At 38.1% G+C, this 16,553-nt stretch overlaps 2 protein-coding genes across 3 annotated transcripts; one reads left to right on the top strand and one right to left on the bottom strand.

Annotated features, from left to right (window-relative positions):
• Window positions 1-12: 12 nt before the first annotated feature.
• Window positions 13-7,036, top strand: LOC111344758 (tRNA (guanine-N(7)-)-methyltransferase). Its single transcript, XM_022952009.2, has 8 exons — window positions 13-137; window positions 1,026-1,168; window positions 1,516-1,574; window positions 2,841-2,966; window positions 3,316-3,386; window positions 4,117-4,159; window positions 5,271-5,372; window positions 5,807-7,036. The coding sequence occupies exons 1-8, from the start codon at window positions 61-63 to the stop codon at window positions 5,927-5,929; spliced, it is 744 nt and encodes a 247-aa protein (XP_022807744.2). The 5' UTR covers window positions 13-60; the 3' UTR covers window positions 5,930-7,036.
• LOC111344759 (multiple coagulation factor deficiency protein 2 homolog) lies at window positions 6,963-16,495 on the bottom strand. 2 transcript variants are annotated; one of them, XM_022952010.2, is made up of 6 exons: window positions 16,184-16,495; window positions 15,368-15,508; window positions 11,306-11,788; window positions 9,442-9,508; window positions 8,566-8,683; window positions 6,963-7,852 (listed from the first exon to the last, which is right to left on the bottom strand). In XM_022952010.2, exons 3-6 carry the CDS (start codon window positions 11,452-11,454, stop codon window positions 7,698-7,700), a joined length of 489 nt encoding a protein of 162 aa, XP_022807745.1. In that variant the 5' UTR covers window positions 11,455-11,788; window positions 15,368-15,508; window positions 16,184-16,495; the 3' UTR covers window positions 6,963-7,697. The 2 variants fall into 2 exon arrangements, with proteins under 2 accessions (XP_022807745.1, XP_088609689.1); XM_088753563.1 differs by having other exon boundaries at window positions 15,368-15,480.
• Window positions 16,496-16,553: the final 58 nt, after the last annotated feature.

Genomic DNA, 16,553 nt, shown 5'->3' with positions numbered 1-16,553 from the left:
TTGTTTTGTTTTGTTTACTTTGCAATGGATTGTGGGAGACAAGTGTTTTGATGATCAAAGATGGCGGCACTTCCGCAGAAGAAGTATTACCGGCAAAGAGCTCATGCAAATCCCATGGCCGATCACACTCTTGAATAGTGAGTATAAAATATCGAGAGAGTTACGATGATCAATTTTTCGAGAAAAAGTAAAGTCAGAATAGATGCCGGATACCGAGCCAATTTTTTATCACTAATTTTATTTAGTACGTTACATGGCATGTGGAAGGGGTACTTAATAATTAAGTTTTAAATATCTAGGTGCGGACCCGTCTACAACAATAACAGTAGTAACTATTTTCATTCCGTGCGATGCAGATAAGGGCAAGATTTCCGTATAACCTCATACTTCATTATGCATTCAGTTCTTGGATAAATGGAAAGCAGAGGCAAAACAACAGATTTCCTTTGGGACTACGGCTTTGTTTTTGATTGGTATGGGGTTATACGGAAATCTTTCCCAGATAAGTGTTAGGCTATCCTGTAGCGTCAGGAGGGGGGTGTATTATTTTGGTGGGGACAAAATATGAGTTTGTTCGCCATTACCTTTTCCTTACTGGAGAACCACTGCAATTTGTCTTCTATCTTTGAGTAAAGAGTTAATTAACCAAATCTATGAACAGTAATTTGTGGATAAAAAATGAAAGACCTCAAATCTTAATGTTTCTTTATGGGAATTATGTGGTCTCACAGTGCTTACTATATATTTGCTAACAAAACAGGCAAGATTCCATTTATGCAAATTACAGATTTTCATTGATTTTGGGTTCATTTTGCAATTTACAGATTTTTATTTCAGTTTGTTTTGCTAATTAATCACAGTAAGCCTTTTGCAGCTTATTATTCCACACGCTTAGTTTCCTTCACATGTTATGCCAAACATATTTTGAAGCAGTATAAAGTATCTTGATTTTGGCTAATTAATTAATACAACTGTATGCTTCATTTCCTGAATATTGAATTTGATGGGTTTTGGTCTTCTTACAGTCCTGTATCTCCAGATGCAATGGATTGGAGAGCTCTATTTCCGGCTTTCTTTCATGAAAAAGGTGATAATGGAGCACATGCAGTCAGGAAAACCTCAAGAGTTGAATTTGCAGACATTGGATGTGGATATGGTGGCTTATTAGGTTAATATGATCACTTTAACAAATAGAGTCCATGCTGCCATTTGTCTTTTCTGTAATAGATCATAGATGATGCCAAAATGTGTTAAGAACAAAAGAGTGGCACATAATGCTCAGTCTAGTGTGCCACTGCTGTTGTTATAACATTTTGATGTCTTTGGCAATCTATAACAGTACAGGCCCACAGCAATATGGATTTGTTTAATATTATAAACAAACAAAAGGTTGTTGGTGTTGCCAATGCATCTGAAATCTACAGTAACAACCTTAGACAGTTATATTTCAGAGCAGTCTTTAGGAGATCTATCAAGTCTCATTTATATTTTTGTAATACTTTCTTGTTTTTGTAGTGGATTTATCTCCCATGTTTCCAGATACACTAATGGTTGGAATGGAAATAAGACTGAAGGTGGGAATCAAAGGTTTTTTAAGAGATTTTTTTTATTCTGAACTTGCACAGTGTATTTTAGAGCTAAAACTGCTCTTAGGGGCATTTATGTTATACCAACTTGCCTATCAAACTTGCCTTTAAAGAGAAGTGACTGTTTTAAAGTCCCTATTCAGCCTCAGAGGTTTATATATATTTCGATTCTTTGCATTATCAGGATTAATCTTCAAAAAAAATTTTTGCGATTGATAAAATATTTCCCGAGATATGCCGCCTCAAAGTTACTCTTTTGGCTGTGCCCTTTTGACTTGGCCGGGAGAGAATTACTGGGCCGAGTGACATCACAACAAGAACGAATGTTAACTTCTTTTCTAAGAACATGTGTCTATTGCTGTAAAATGATGTGAAAATGCCAACTCGTTGCGTGGTCGCTGGTTGCTCAAATACACCAGATTCGTCTAAAGGCATATTCAAGTGAATGTAGGCGCATCAATCGAACTTAGACATTCTTGCTGTGACGTCATGAGGGACTTTTAGTTACCAGTATTAACTTAGCCAGGCCAATTCAAAAGGGCATGGCCAAAGGATGAACTTTGAGGTGGCATATCTCGGGAAATATTTAATCAATCAAAAAAAATCTTTTTTGGAGATTAATCCTGATAACGCAAAGAATCGAAATATATATAAACCTTTGAGGGTGAATAGGGACTTTAAGGAATTGTTCTTATGAATAGGTATGGTGTGAGAAACATCATTTTTATTGTGTATTAAAAGCATTGTTTGATGAATCAACAGAGCAGTTATAAATATTATAATTGATTATTGGATGATGTGCTTTTGATGACCTGAATAAACAAAGGTGAAATTAGAATGTCACATCCCAAAAGAAATTTTTGAGGGTGTTAACACTTACCAAATAATGGGAAAAAAAGAAAGACAGATGGATATATTTCCCTAAGTAACCACAGCTTACCTGTGCTAGGATTCTAATTTCTGTGCATCACTTGCACTATGGATAATGCTACCAAATAACACCTTTTCCTTGGTCAGTGACTTTGTGAGTAGATATGTTTCCCTGAGTAACCACAGCTTACCTGTGTTAGGATTTCTATTTCTGTACATCACTTGGGCTTTGGATAATGCTACCAAATAATACCTTTACCTAGGTCAGTGACTATGTGAGTAGATATGTTTCTCTGAGTAACCACAGCTCTCCTGTGTTAGGATTCTTATTTCCATGCATCACTTGGGCTTTGGATAATGCTGCCTTGCAACAACTTTATTTAGGTCAGTGACTATGTGAGTGATAGAGTGATGGCATTAAGAGAAGCAAATCCAGGGCAATACCAGAATGTTCATGTTATCAGGACAAATGCCATGAAGTACCTGCCCAATTATTTTCACAAGGGTCAGGTGAGTTTGTATCTGATTAGCTTGCAGGTGTAAAATTGGTGAGCGAGTGCTCAGTGTTTTGTTAGAGAAAATTATGACGGTCATCTTTGATTTTAATGGAAGCAGAAGGCTGGCAAGAGAAAGAAATTTTTACTAAGGGGGTGAGCAACAATGAAAAAATAAGGAGTGGGGTAAGGGTGGGATAGTGAATATTATACCCCTTCCTGCCACCTTCCTCTCCCCCCCCCCCCCCATGGGCAACTCTAACTCTAAATGAAATGTGGTAGGTTGAATAAATGATTGTGCACTTCTTAATGCTCTCTAGTGTATAAAATGCAAGCATTTTATTTATTTTGTGTAAACTTCATAGCTCAAAAAAATGTTCTTCCTGTTTCCTGATCCTCATTTCAAGCAAAAGAAACATAAGTGGAGGATAATAAGGTCAGTATAATGGGAAAAGAAGGTTGTATGACTGCCATAGGAGGGGGACATTTCAGGGGTCTGAACACCACAACACTGCAAAAAAAAAAAATCAGGAAAATACAGCAAATCACACCAAAAATCTCAAAAGACTGCAATATTTTAATACAAGTCAAACTTGTTGTCATGCCAAAACCACTACTCAGTATGTTACATTTAGGTAAAATAACATGGAAATAACAATTAAGAATTTGTTAATGAAGGTCAAGTCTAGTAGTTTTTGCTTTCACCCTGTTTCTGAAACAGTTGCAAACTGGAAAATGCTCAGAAAATGGTGGAGGATTTTGAGGATAATTTTTTACACTGTCCAAAATGCTAAGAAATGGCATTGCACAGGTATGGAAATACCACAGTACCACAGTTCTAGGTTAAAATTACAGAAATACTGCAAGAAAAAATTGTCCAATGCCACAATACTACAAAACCCAATGTCCCTCTCCCCTAGTAATGTGGCATTGCAGCTAAAAGATGGTTAATTCAAGAACAGCCAGTAAAAAGGTAAAATCCAGCTGGAACACTTCAGAATTATACTTGAAACCAAACTTTGGAAGGGTGCTTTAGGTCAATTTTAAATGTTCTCTTCTGCAATAAAAAAAATAATTTTAAGGACTTTGTTGTCAGGGATATTTTAGGTGGAGTTCAAACACCTTTTACTTTTACTGGACTAATTCATTATTATTTTTCATTCCAGCCCTACATTACTAGCTGAGTACGCATACGTTTTAGCAGAAGGGGTAAGTCACTTTTGAAAATATGAAACAAACATGCACACTTTGTAGTATTCTCCGGCGGCCTTGCCAGCATAGCAGGCACTTCATTGTACCAGGTGTAAGTGTTAAACTAGAAAGCTTGTCACTTGTGTTTTTGCAGACACCTGTTGTAGACATTCTTTGATTCATGAACAACATGTTTTCCCAACACTATTTGAAATAACTTGGTCTGATAGTTTTGGAGATTTTCTTCTAATGTCAAAATGAAGCCTGTAAAACCAAACATTTCTTGGGATGTTATTGTGTTGGTATCCGGTATTTTCGTCCAAGAGTCTTTTCGTCTAAAGTCTTAGGTCCATTCGTCCAATATCAAATCTTTTCGTTAAAGTTATTACATTGTTTTAAATGAAGTTGTAACGCGATATATTTTATTAGATAGTGACAAAAATAAAGACCTGCCGTTTAATTATTTCGCGCGCAAAAAATGAGACTATTTGGCTTGTTGTTAATCGTCTATTGGGCGCAATAAACAACTAAGAGTATCGTCACTAAGTGTCCGACATAACCAACAACATGGTCCAATATGATAAAGAAATAAAACTAAGCCAAAAATGATAAAGAAATAAAACTAAGGCCAAAATGACCCCAAAGAAGTATCTTCTCCGTGTATTTATCACAATTAACGACGTTGAATTCGTAACTAACGAGGATTGGTAACCAAAGCTATCGGAACCAAAATGACAACGGCTCGCACTAATAAGTTCTTTATATAGCCTTATCTAGCCTTCTAAAAGTTATTTATTTGCTTCAAGAAAAGACGTAACAATTAGACGAACAGACTTAGATGAAAAACCTTTTGAACGAAAAGACTATTGGACGAAAAGACCGTAATTCATTGCGTTCAGGGGAAGTGGCAAATGTAATGTTAAGTTTCCAAACTGTGAGCAGTAACTACACTCTGGTTATTTGGCTGTTGATTCTTAACGTAGCAGATTTTCCAAATATGTTTCACTTCAGTTTTAATTTGTGTAAAAATTGCTTGGCTTATAGTCGAATAAATACGGTAAGTTGTTCAGGGTGCTACTTGTTGAGGTAAAATTTTGTTCGTGTCATCTATTTTCATTTGTTCTTTAAGGGTCTTGTTTACACCATAACTGATGTTCCTGACCTGTGTGACTGGATGAAGAAGCATTTCATGGAACACCCGTTGTTTGAGGCAGTCAGTGATGATGAGCTGGTAATAGTGTACTCTATTCAAGTAGAAAAGTGTCTCTAATGGGGAAACTCGGAGCTCTGGGGTTCTAATCTACTCTAAACTTGAGCTGTCCGCGAGCAAGAGTAGTGTCTGTCAGTAGAACTTGCATTGGAGTGGAAACCAGAGAAATTTTAAAGGAGTGTATGTGGAAGCTGGGTGAACAAGATTCCGGGATAATGTGACTTTAGGTGCAAACGTGCTTGAACGAGAGTTTCCGTTGAATGAGTTTTGACAGGACTCATTTTTAATTTTTGGTACATAATTTTAAAGTCTTGGAAAAGGTCACACAAATTAATAGATAAAAAGGAATGAAAACTGATGAAAAAAGTTGAAAAAAGCCGCAAACTATGTGTTCCTGATTTCCGGATCTGTACAATGTGCAATAAGATATAATTTTTTTTCCATTTTCTTCATAGGCGCAGGACCCCGTCGTGGAAAAACTATACCAAAGCACAGAAGAAGGACAAAAAGTTACTAGGAACAAAGGAATCAAACTAGTGGCTGTATTCCGACGGATAAAAGATCCATACGTGACGTAACCAGGGCAATGCCTCCCTAACATAAATTAACCCCAATTGCCAAGTCCTACGCGGTTAGGATGCGGTTATGACGCGGTTAGTCGTTTGTCTTGTAGGCTCTCGAGCCTGCCTGTGTAGATTTGTAATGAGGAGAAATAGATGGTGTCTCAGATTGATTGCGAAGTAGGAACAGTGTCAGGGAAGCTGTTTGAGTAGAGAGAATGATGAAAGTCGTGGAAGCCGTGATCTTAGGATTGACGGCCTCAGTCGGACTCTATCATCGCTGCTTTCTATTATAATTGTCATTAACTTCTTTCCGCGATTGTTCGAAGAGTAGGCAACGCTGTCTTTAGATAAATCTCCATCCGGCGGATGGCGCAGTACGTGTTGTTAACGCATCCTTTGGATAGTGATTTACCTGTTGGATAGCATTATCTACACTTTGAACAACTGGGCCAGTGTGTGAAGAAAGGTCAAACCACAGTGAGAACGACTGGAACTTCCTTTTCAACATTATTAATGTCCTTTTTATTTTTAGTTTAAATGATTTTGGTGGCGTTGTTTTTGCTGTTTTTGGAATTCATTCCTTGTGCCTCTTTTTTTTCCCGAGCTCCTTCGCGGGTTTTACAAACTTGCGAAGTTTAAATGAGGGTCTCCTGGTTGAATGTTGTTTGTTTCTGAGACAGGCAGCGTCACCAGAAAGGAATCATTGTGTGGAAGTCTTCCTTTGGAAATTCATGTGCGAAAGTCTAAACTCTTGTTACTTACCGAATTGACAAAGATTTCGGGACTAGACGTCATGATTGCGACTGAAAAGAAGAAACTGCTGCTCTGTATGTTGTGTGTTTGATACCTAACAGTTATATTACCGTCCAGCCTCGCCCACGCAATCCTAAAGAAAACCATAGTAAAAGCTAACGTGTGTAGCTGTAGGACCGCATTGGTTGACCTGAACCGATCCGGAAAAAGCCGTTCGGCCTCGTACTCGCATATCTTTGCTTATTTTTTAAAACTCTTTCCTAAAACGTGATTTTGAACTGAGGACACACGTAAGTCTAGTTTCTCGACGAATCGTGAGTGTTTTTTTTTTTAATCGAAAAAATAAAAGAAAAATTTTTTATCATTGAATCTTTTTTGTGGTTGTCGCGTGTGGGCCTGTCTATCGCGTCTGATTTAGATTGAGATAAAGTTTTCGACATTTTCAACACTTAGTGATCGTATATTAAAATGCTCATTGTATAAGTTTGGTTGGGCCAGATGGGAGAAATATTTGGCTCTCGTTTGACGCATACGTCATGACTTCGAACCAAATATTCCCCGTCCGACCCGACCAACTCGGTAAATTGGTAGTACATACTACTTAAGCCTTCTGCGCATCACTTGATTCCAATTCAAGGCCAGGCAACAGTCTAATTCTTGTTTTCTGCATGAGCCATGGACAGAGTAGTGTTAAGTTGAGTGTTCTTGCTTTGTTACTCTCAGTTAGTGGTCTAAAATATTCTCGCCACCGTCTCGACCAATCACGACCTCGTTACTTGAGTTTTCCCGCGCTTGAGGACACTTACAGGTATTCGTATGTTCTGATTGGTTCTTCGTTAATCCCACCTTTGTTTTGATTGGCTTCGGTTTCGCGAAACTTAATCTAAAAAGCGCTCTACTTAAAGTAACTCATCCCTGCATTTTGACACTGGTTGGCCAAAAAAAAAAAACCTTTCGATTTAGCAACTTCCTTAAAATGAAGACGTCCTTTAAATCATTCGCTTTTCCATGTCTGATTTTCATTATCGTGTTAGGACCCTCCACTGTGCCCTGAAGTTGGACGGAAAGAAAGCACAAACTCAGGGTAGTCAATGTACCCATCGTCATTGCGGTCTTGGTCTTCTAAAATAGTGTCCACGAAAGATGCCATTTCGTCTTCTTCAATTTTGCTTGATTCGTGATCAACTTGAATAAAGTATTAAAAAAAAACATTAATCCCAACTGATCAGAGTTAAGACAAGTAACATTTCTACACCTTCACTCCCAAGATCAAATCGGAAACTCTCCTCACTACCTGCCAAACAATTATGATGTTTCTTAGGAGAATTTGGTGTTGGATCAATTGATAATCCCCTAATGGATATTTTTCTTGTATTCTTATCGAAAAGACAATGAACCAATTCCTCCTGCACTCATTGCATTCAACAATTTCAATTTTTTTAATTTTAATTTCAATTTTATTCATTTCACACTATAAACGACATTTACAAGGTTTATATTAAATATAAGAGAAAGAGAGAAAAAAAAAGGTAATATTTGGCCATAAAAATAAGGTTGAGATGTGCACAGTGTCCAAGGTAGCAAGAGCTTTCTAGTTGGACACTGTAATGGTCATATAAATAGCAGCCTACACTAAAAATAAATCAGTAGTAAACTAAAGTAAAGCAAAATAATCAAGTTTGATTAAGCAAAAGTTGACGTTTCCCGTCTTTCTCAAAGATATTGTAGGGCATATAATCAAGATTTGTGGGTACGATTTCCTAGATCTTTGAACCAGAGAATTTGAATGATGATTTTCCCGTGCTAGTGGATACTCAACAGACATTTACTAGAGAGAGCCTCTGCGGAGGAAAGAGGGCCTGTCTAGATTGCAGTTTAACTTATCCATCTGCGCGTACCTTCCTCGTCCTGGGAGTGGGCATGATGTGACAGACCTTGAAACAACTCTAGACCGTCCAACTTGCTGTTATTATCATAGTCATGCATCAAGAAGAACTGAACCTCTCCCTTGGTTTCCTAAAAAACCGTTAAGAGGCAAAAGGTTTGAGCCAAAAATCAAAGCGGAGTTACAGAAGAAGTTGTCTGCATAGAGGGACGGGTGAATGTTACGATGGTCTACTGAAAGAGTCTGTTGATAATCGCCATGCATATTATATATGCGAATGTTTTCCTTCGGCAACGAAAATTAGTTTGTTCTCACTCCATTTCCATGGAAAATGCTAAAAGCCAGCTCGTTTTGATAGAAAAAGAATTTTGAGTATGGTAAATGTTAAGCTTGGCGATTTAGGTGAAAGATGATGTATTCACAGTGAACGACATAAGCTTACAAACCCGGAGATAAAGAACTCCGAGTGCGTCCAACAAGAGTCAAAACTACGACCTTCCGATAATTACTTCGGGTGCTCTACGATTGAGCTGCACATGTAGGAGACCCGTAACAGGCTCGTCCACTCAGCAAGATCAGTACTGCTAGGATACGAATATCGAATGTGGTGCTTATTGCAAAATGATGATGTAAATAAAGAATTCTCAAGCCTCTTGCCCGCTTCCACGAATAAACCTGAAAACGGTAGTTCTGAAAACTGGTAAACAGAAAAAAATATTTTCGGCTACCACTGAACGATCACCGACAGTGAATGCGCTTAGCTGCTACCTTATGAGCGCTTGGTCGTTTGAAGAGAGATTCCGAGGGCGCCTATTCTCTTTTAATGTAAACGACGACATTTATTTATTTTTTGAGAGAGGTATTTTACAAAAGTAAACATTGTACTTACATTCAGGTATTTAACTGCCGCCTCCTCGTCCATTCCCATTTGTTCCATAAGATGTTCCTTTAAATGGCTGTAAAGTACATAATAGCGACATTCTAATAGAATTCTTTTAGAATTTGGTTATTGAATGGCGTTTTTCGGCTGCGTCAGTGCAAAGTTGGCAGAACGAATTGCCTCAGCAAACATTCTAAGTAAAAGGTTGTACAACGCTCAAATACTCCAGAGGTTATGTGGGTGGTTACGTACAACCTGTTTACTCAAAATGTTTGCTCTTAAAAATTGACTTGAAAATTGTTGCCAGGACGGGTTGCCAAAAAGCCACATGGCTTTTTCTTGTGACGTCAGTTGATTTGACTCAAAACCGTGAAACATGGTGAAAAACGAGAGGAAGGTAGTTATATTGTGTAGCTGGGGCCCCGAACTGTCAAAGTTGTACGAATTCGTTTTAAACACCTGGTATTTTGATACATGTTTTCCCCTCCAATCCCACTTTGAGGGCAAAATGGGTTAAATTCCGTCCAGAAGCAGCGCTTTGATTTCGACTAGCGAGATCGCCTTGTTCGGCCCACTTCGAGCAAAGTCGCTTTGAAAACAGCGTGGCAAATCCACTAGAGGGTATGGAGGGCTTCAAAATGAAAAGGAGTCACATGCAAGCATCGAGCATGTACCAATGCCTACGTTAGATGACTCCATTCAACCCGAAAGGTGAGATGTATAATGTGGATAATGACAGACAGACAGACAGACATCTATATTTATACAGGATAGCCCCTTCAGTGTAGTAAACACTGGTATCAACGGGGGTCCTGTTACCCACCCAACCCACCCCAGGGGAGGACATCCATCACACAGTAATCTCGTGCGTGGGAAATTAACGTCTCCTGCCCCTAACCCTGCAGGAGACGGGACCTCCATTTATTCGTCCCTATCCGAGAAGACTAGAATATCTAACCAATTCTTGATGTTAAAGAAAGGAAGCATATTCTTCTCAGTTAATTTTAAGACCCTGAGTGTTGGTCCGGCCGGTATTGAACTCTCGACCTCCCGCACAGCAGACCGGCGCTCTCCCAATTGAGCTAACCAGGCGGCGGTTAATGTAGAGGACTTAACAGATAAAATCGTTGAAGAAGGTGAAATAGAAATCATCATGTTATAATGAAACAATTTTTCGTGTTTATCTACTTTGTATTGCGGCTTCTATTCAAGAGCAGCTTCTATTTTTTCTTTTCACGAAGTTTTTGCGGCTTCTATTGAAAGGCGGCTTCTTATCAAGGGCGGCTTCTATTCAAGAAAATACGGTAAGCACACTGAGATTTCATAGCAGAAATACTGCGCTATCGGCCACATCGCAAATGTTTTTAACCCTGGCAGAAAATGAAAAGAAAACAAACTGGTCGTATTAAAAGGAAACGGAATGAGCTCCCCAAAATTTATTGTTTCCGAATTTTTTCCGAATCTTTGCGAATTTGACTGTAAGTCGTGACCTCCACTCGGAAAGAAATGAAATCTTCATTAAACCAAAATTTACACGTTTAATGAGAGATTCGTCCAGTTCTCCTTTCTTCTGTGGTGGGTGGTTCGATACATAAGGAGATAATATGTCAAAAGCCACAAATAAGTTATGTTTATATATGCGCTTTCTTGTCAGGGTATACGCATATATAGATAAGTGCTGATTTGTCTTGGTGTCCAACTAGTTCACCAGCTAGATCAACCTGTTATTTTTGCTGGTGACATCGAAAACAAAATCAAGATTTTGTAACGCTCAATGAATTGGAAGGCGCACTTCTCCTCTTAGTAAAAATTTGAGAGCCTTAATGATCATTTTATTCCCTTACAAAATATTAAGCAAGAGAATATTACTTACTGTGAGTCGTGGGCTTGAATTTCTAAAACCTCTTGCGCCCTTTTCTTGTCTTTTGTGCCTTCACAAGCCGCAACCATGACAGCGACAATGAGGCAAAAAATTATGCTAGATCTTCTACACCACGACGTTGTTAATTCTAGAGGAAACATGGTTTGTTCTTCCAAGTCAAAGCTTCAAATCGCTGTGTACATTCGTGGTGTTTTTGCTCTGATGGAGTCATCAGTAGCGGTAAATATGTAAATTTGTGGTTTGAGATAAACTGTTTCGAATTTGATTTACTCAGGTAAACAGGTGTACCGTGGAAATCAACCAATCAGAGAGCGCCCAATCACCAGGATCATCCTCAATAGTAAAGAATTTCCTTGAAATAGCTTGATTTGATCCTCAAGGCTTGATTTGAAATAGCTTGATTTGATCCTCAAGGCTGGTTAAATCAGTTCAAATCTTGAGAAGTGAAGATTGCCGGAAAAGCAGCGTATGGGTCTGATAAGAAGAAACAAACCGGCAAATTGCCAATAAACTGAAAAGTACAAATGAAATTAATTTTTTTTTACTCCATCGAGATATTTGGTATCAACCAATAAAAAGCTGCTCTTTCTCAATTTCTTTAATTCGACCACTACGAATTGACAAGAGTGTAATAAATTATATTCTTTTGGAAATTACGATTAAATTGCAAGCAGGTCCAAAATTTACCATATTTTTTTAATCGGTTGTCTCACAAGGCGCTTTCGACGTTGTTCATCTCTGCAGTATACAGGGCTTTTGTGACACACGAGTTACGCGGTTTACCCGACTCTGATCAATCTCAGTGAATGACCATCTACATGCGAAATTTTTATATCTGTAGCTCAATTCTTATAAGCTTAATTTCCCGTAGATTCATTTTCTTTGTCCTGTGCATTTAACAAAAGAATTACGTCTTTCGTTAAGTAAACCCATTCTTACCAATAATAACATATTTTACCGTGGTAAACCTTCTGCAACAGCTGTAATAAATGGATGACCTATAGGTTCAGCGTTAACAACAACAACATCATCAACAATTTCGATCTTGGGAATCCTCGCTGTCATTTAATTCTCTCCCGAGATTCTTTTTCCCAAATTCAAGGGTTCCATAACTTGATTTTCAGCTCTAGGTCCAACAGAATTTGAATTTTTCACTCGTTTACCACTGCTTTTGAAAAGACGCTCATACGATGCAATGTATAGACAATGCATGCATGTTATTTCCCAGTAGACCAGTATAGCATAGCCTCTTATTAACTTGAACTTTATTTTTATTTAGACACGGTAAATCTATCAGATAAAATAATAATATTATTACAATCTATTATTACAGTTACAATCTACTTTAATCTATATAAACATGATCTAAAATTTAAAAGTGAAATAGAAAAAATAAAGAAATTCTGCTTTACATAGATGCCGTGTGCGTTTTGTCGATTCAGACGAAGAAATTGCGACAACCATTTCGAAAGGATTGAAGTGATTTTGCTTGCCGCAATTCAGGGGACAAGCTATTCCAGATAACCGCACCGTTATAGCTAAAGCTATTTTTCAGGAAATTGGTGCGGGGCAATGGAACAGCTAGTTCGTTGTCAGAGTTCCTTAGATTATATGGAGGATCATATTTAGTGAAAAGAGAACCAAGATAGTCGGGCGCAAGACCATGTATAGATTTATAGACCATGGTGGCAACTTGTATTTGTCGCTGAGTATTTAACCGTCTCCAGTTAAGTTGCACAAAAAGAGGATCAGCGCTTGTGTCATAACTGGAGAAGGTCAGAATACGGGCAGCCCGGTTTTGCAACTTTTGGAGCTTATTCGAAAGACCCTTGTTACAATGCCCCCAGACCTCGCTGCAGTAATTAAAGTACGGTTGAACTAAGACATTGAAAACGGACTCAAGCGTGGTTCGATTAACAAAAGACCTACAATGTTTAATTGCTCCAATGCCCGATGCGATTTTCTTGGCTATTTTTTCAATGTGCATATTCCATGAAAGGTTTTCGTCTATATGTACACCCAGAGATTTGACTGAGCTATCTTGTTTAATTATGTCACCACCTATGATTAGTTTAGGGGAAGTATCGTAGGTACCTATCCTTTACCGCGATCCAATTAACATGAATTCAGTTTTAGATGAATTTAGAGTCAATTTGTTTGCAGTGAGCCATGTGTTAACTTGGATCGGTCGTGATTCATAACATCATTGATCATTTCTATGTTGTTACTGGCAAAGGTCAGGTGAGTATCGTCGGCATACATACGTGCAACTGAATTAGACAGGCAATTAGGAAGATCATTTATGTATAGAACAAAAAGCAAAGGTCCTAGAATTGTTCCTTGCGGAATTCCACAAGTGAGAACTTGACTAATTGAGAGCGAACCATTTATGAAACATTGTTGATGGCGATTATCTAGGTATGAGCTAAACCATTCATAAGCGATACCGCGGATACCATATTCCAATAATTTAGACATAAGAATTGTATGGTCAACGGTATCAAAAGCCTTTTTTAGGTCGAGAAAAACAACTGCATTTATACTGCCTTTATCAATGTTGAAGGCCCAATTGTTTGTGGCCTCCAGCAAGGCAGTAACAGTTGAATGGAGCGAACGAAAACCAGATTGCTGGCTGGAAATCAAATTGTTTTCAGTGAGATAACCGTAAACCTGGTCATAAATGATACGCTCAAACACCTTAGCTACTATAGGGACGATAGAAATTGGGCGATAATTGTTTAAGTCGGAGTGATCTCCCTCTTTGAAAAGTGGGATAACCTTTGCGCATTTCCATTCCTGAGGGAAAACACCTGATCTGATGGACTGATTAAAAATAGAACACAATGCATCAGCTATCAGATCGGCGCACTCCCTAAGAAGTCGCGAAGATATCATATCTAAGCCTGTGGCTTTCGATTTACAAAGCTTAGACAAAAGTGAGAACACTTTAGAAGGATTAATACATTTTAACTCAAAACGTTTGTCAGTTCCCTCAAGGTAATGTAGGTGTGATGGACCATTATTAGAATAAATCTGGCTAGCAAGCTTGGGTCTAATAGAAGAAAAGTGATTGTTGAAGGAATCGGCCAGCTCAGGAGGGCCGTAAATAGAGTTACCGTTGCTTTTGATTTCTTTTATGGAACAATTATTAGTTTTCCTCGACTTGAGCTCATTTACAATCCTCCAGGTCTGGCGCGAATTGCCTTCGTTTTCATCTAATGCTCTTTTATAATAGAGCTCTTTTGCTTTTTTGATTTCGTTATTAACTAGGTTGCGACATTTTTTAAATTGTAGCCAGTCATTAGCATCCTTAGAACGCGATGCTTTCAATTTAAGAATATCTCTGTCATGCATTCGTTTCTTTAAGTATTATTATTATCCCTTATTATGCCATTTTATCATATTAGGGCATCGGAACGCACAAGCTAAGATAGGCTTTACATTGCAGAACTGGGCAAAAATAAAGACGGAAAACGAAGCAACAAAATGTCCGCTCTAAACGATCCAAACTTTCTTTGCTTTTTCTTTTTCTCTTTTTTTTAAGCTTTCCTTTTTAAACAACGAACCTTTAGGGAATGTATGAAAACGACCTTCGCGGTAATGAACCCTTCTTATGTAGTAGTGGAAATAAGGCCTTTAAAAAATTCAGGTCTGTACGGGATTCAAACCCACGACCTCTGCAATACCGGTGCAGTGCTCTACCAGCTGAGCTAACAAGTCAACTGGGAGCTGGTCATTATGTTGGTTCGTATTTAACCCGTTGGGAGTTACAGCTTTTTTGCTGGCCATAAAAACGCTACGTTAAGGTTTCTTTTGTGTTGTTTTTGTCTTTCCCGCGCGCTTTATCGATACGAAGTTCAGAATAGCTGTAAGATGTATGTCGAAAACTAGAGGTCAAATCTCGGCGGGGCTCGTATTATTATATGACTTATATCATTCCCGCGTATTGTAAGTTTTGATCCATTGGCATGGAGGACAGACTATAGATAAAGTCACTATAAACAATATTTTGCTTCTTTATCATATGACAAATACAAATTGATTCCATATTACCGTCGGTCTGTTCCGTAATACATCACAGCAGACATCAAACTGTGGCAAGAACCAAGTTAGCGACACACTCTTAGCACACATCCTGACATCCGGGAATGTAGGCGTCTTGAAGGCTGTTTTGACATTTTTGCAATTGTCAGTCTTAAAAGGAATAAGCTAAAGTTAGAAAAGATTTCAGCCCTTAAAAAAGTACGTCACCGGCAGAACAGCGTTTACAGCGAACGCAGTTCGACGAGGCTGTATCTTGCGTGAAAAATATTGAGTAACCACAGGACTGCTTAATCATTCATAATATTTACGCATCGTGTTCTTTTCTGCACGGCGCTCCATGCGGCATTTTAAACACCAACCGCCTTCAATATCCTAGTTCGGTTGTCTGTAAGCTTAAAATCCTCGTCATCAAAGTGTTCAGACCCACTTTGGTACCATATGTTACTCTTAATTCTTTATTTTGATCTTAGTCTATTCTAAAAGTCCATATCTGTTTCAAAAGATATTGAAAACAACCATGCATGAGACGAAACGAGACGAGAAGAAATTATTATTCTGACAGTTTACTCATGCAGATTAAAACGCAAGTTCGTGCAAGCAGAATTTGAAAAAAATTAAGATGGATACTTAACTTCTGAAGCTTAGAATAAATAGGACATTTGTAAAAGAAAAATCCAAATATTTGTAGATTATTGTAGCAATAACCGACACAACGTAAATGGACTATTCTCCACGCTTCGCACATGGTTTATTTGTTTTATTTATTATGACCAATGTGATGACGTATGAAAATAAATCAAAATTAGAAAATTAAACGAGACTTACCTGTAAGTTGAAGTTTGATTGGAATTCTATGAGTCACCTACTGCGACAAGGGATCATATGAGCATGGGATACCTTGTAGCAGTGGTGACGAAATAGAAGTTCAGTTATTCAAGTTTGATTTCAAGACTGCACATGGGTATTATTGATAGCATCCGTCAAAGTCTAAATAACAAGTTAGAAGGCAAACCGAAGATGAATAAAATCAGCGTTCTTTTTCGAGCAAAGGGTCTCGCCAGTTTCAGTTGTTATCGTTGCACGTTGTGATGCAGATGAAAAAGGAAAACTTGTTTACAAATTATGCATGGATCATTGAGCGTCCAAAGTACACCTTACTAGTTTAGCTAACCACACTCGTGGCGTGATATGTGGC

This window comes from Stylophora pistillata, chromosome 3, assembly GCF_964205215.1.
Source record: "Stylophora pistillata chromosome 3, jaStyPist1.2, whole genome shotgun sequence".
Lineage (NCBI taxonomy): Eukaryota > Metazoa > Cnidaria > Anthozoa > Scleractinia > Pocilloporidae > Stylophora > Stylophora pistillata.
This window is presented reverse-complemented; position numbering and strand designations above follow the sequence as displayed.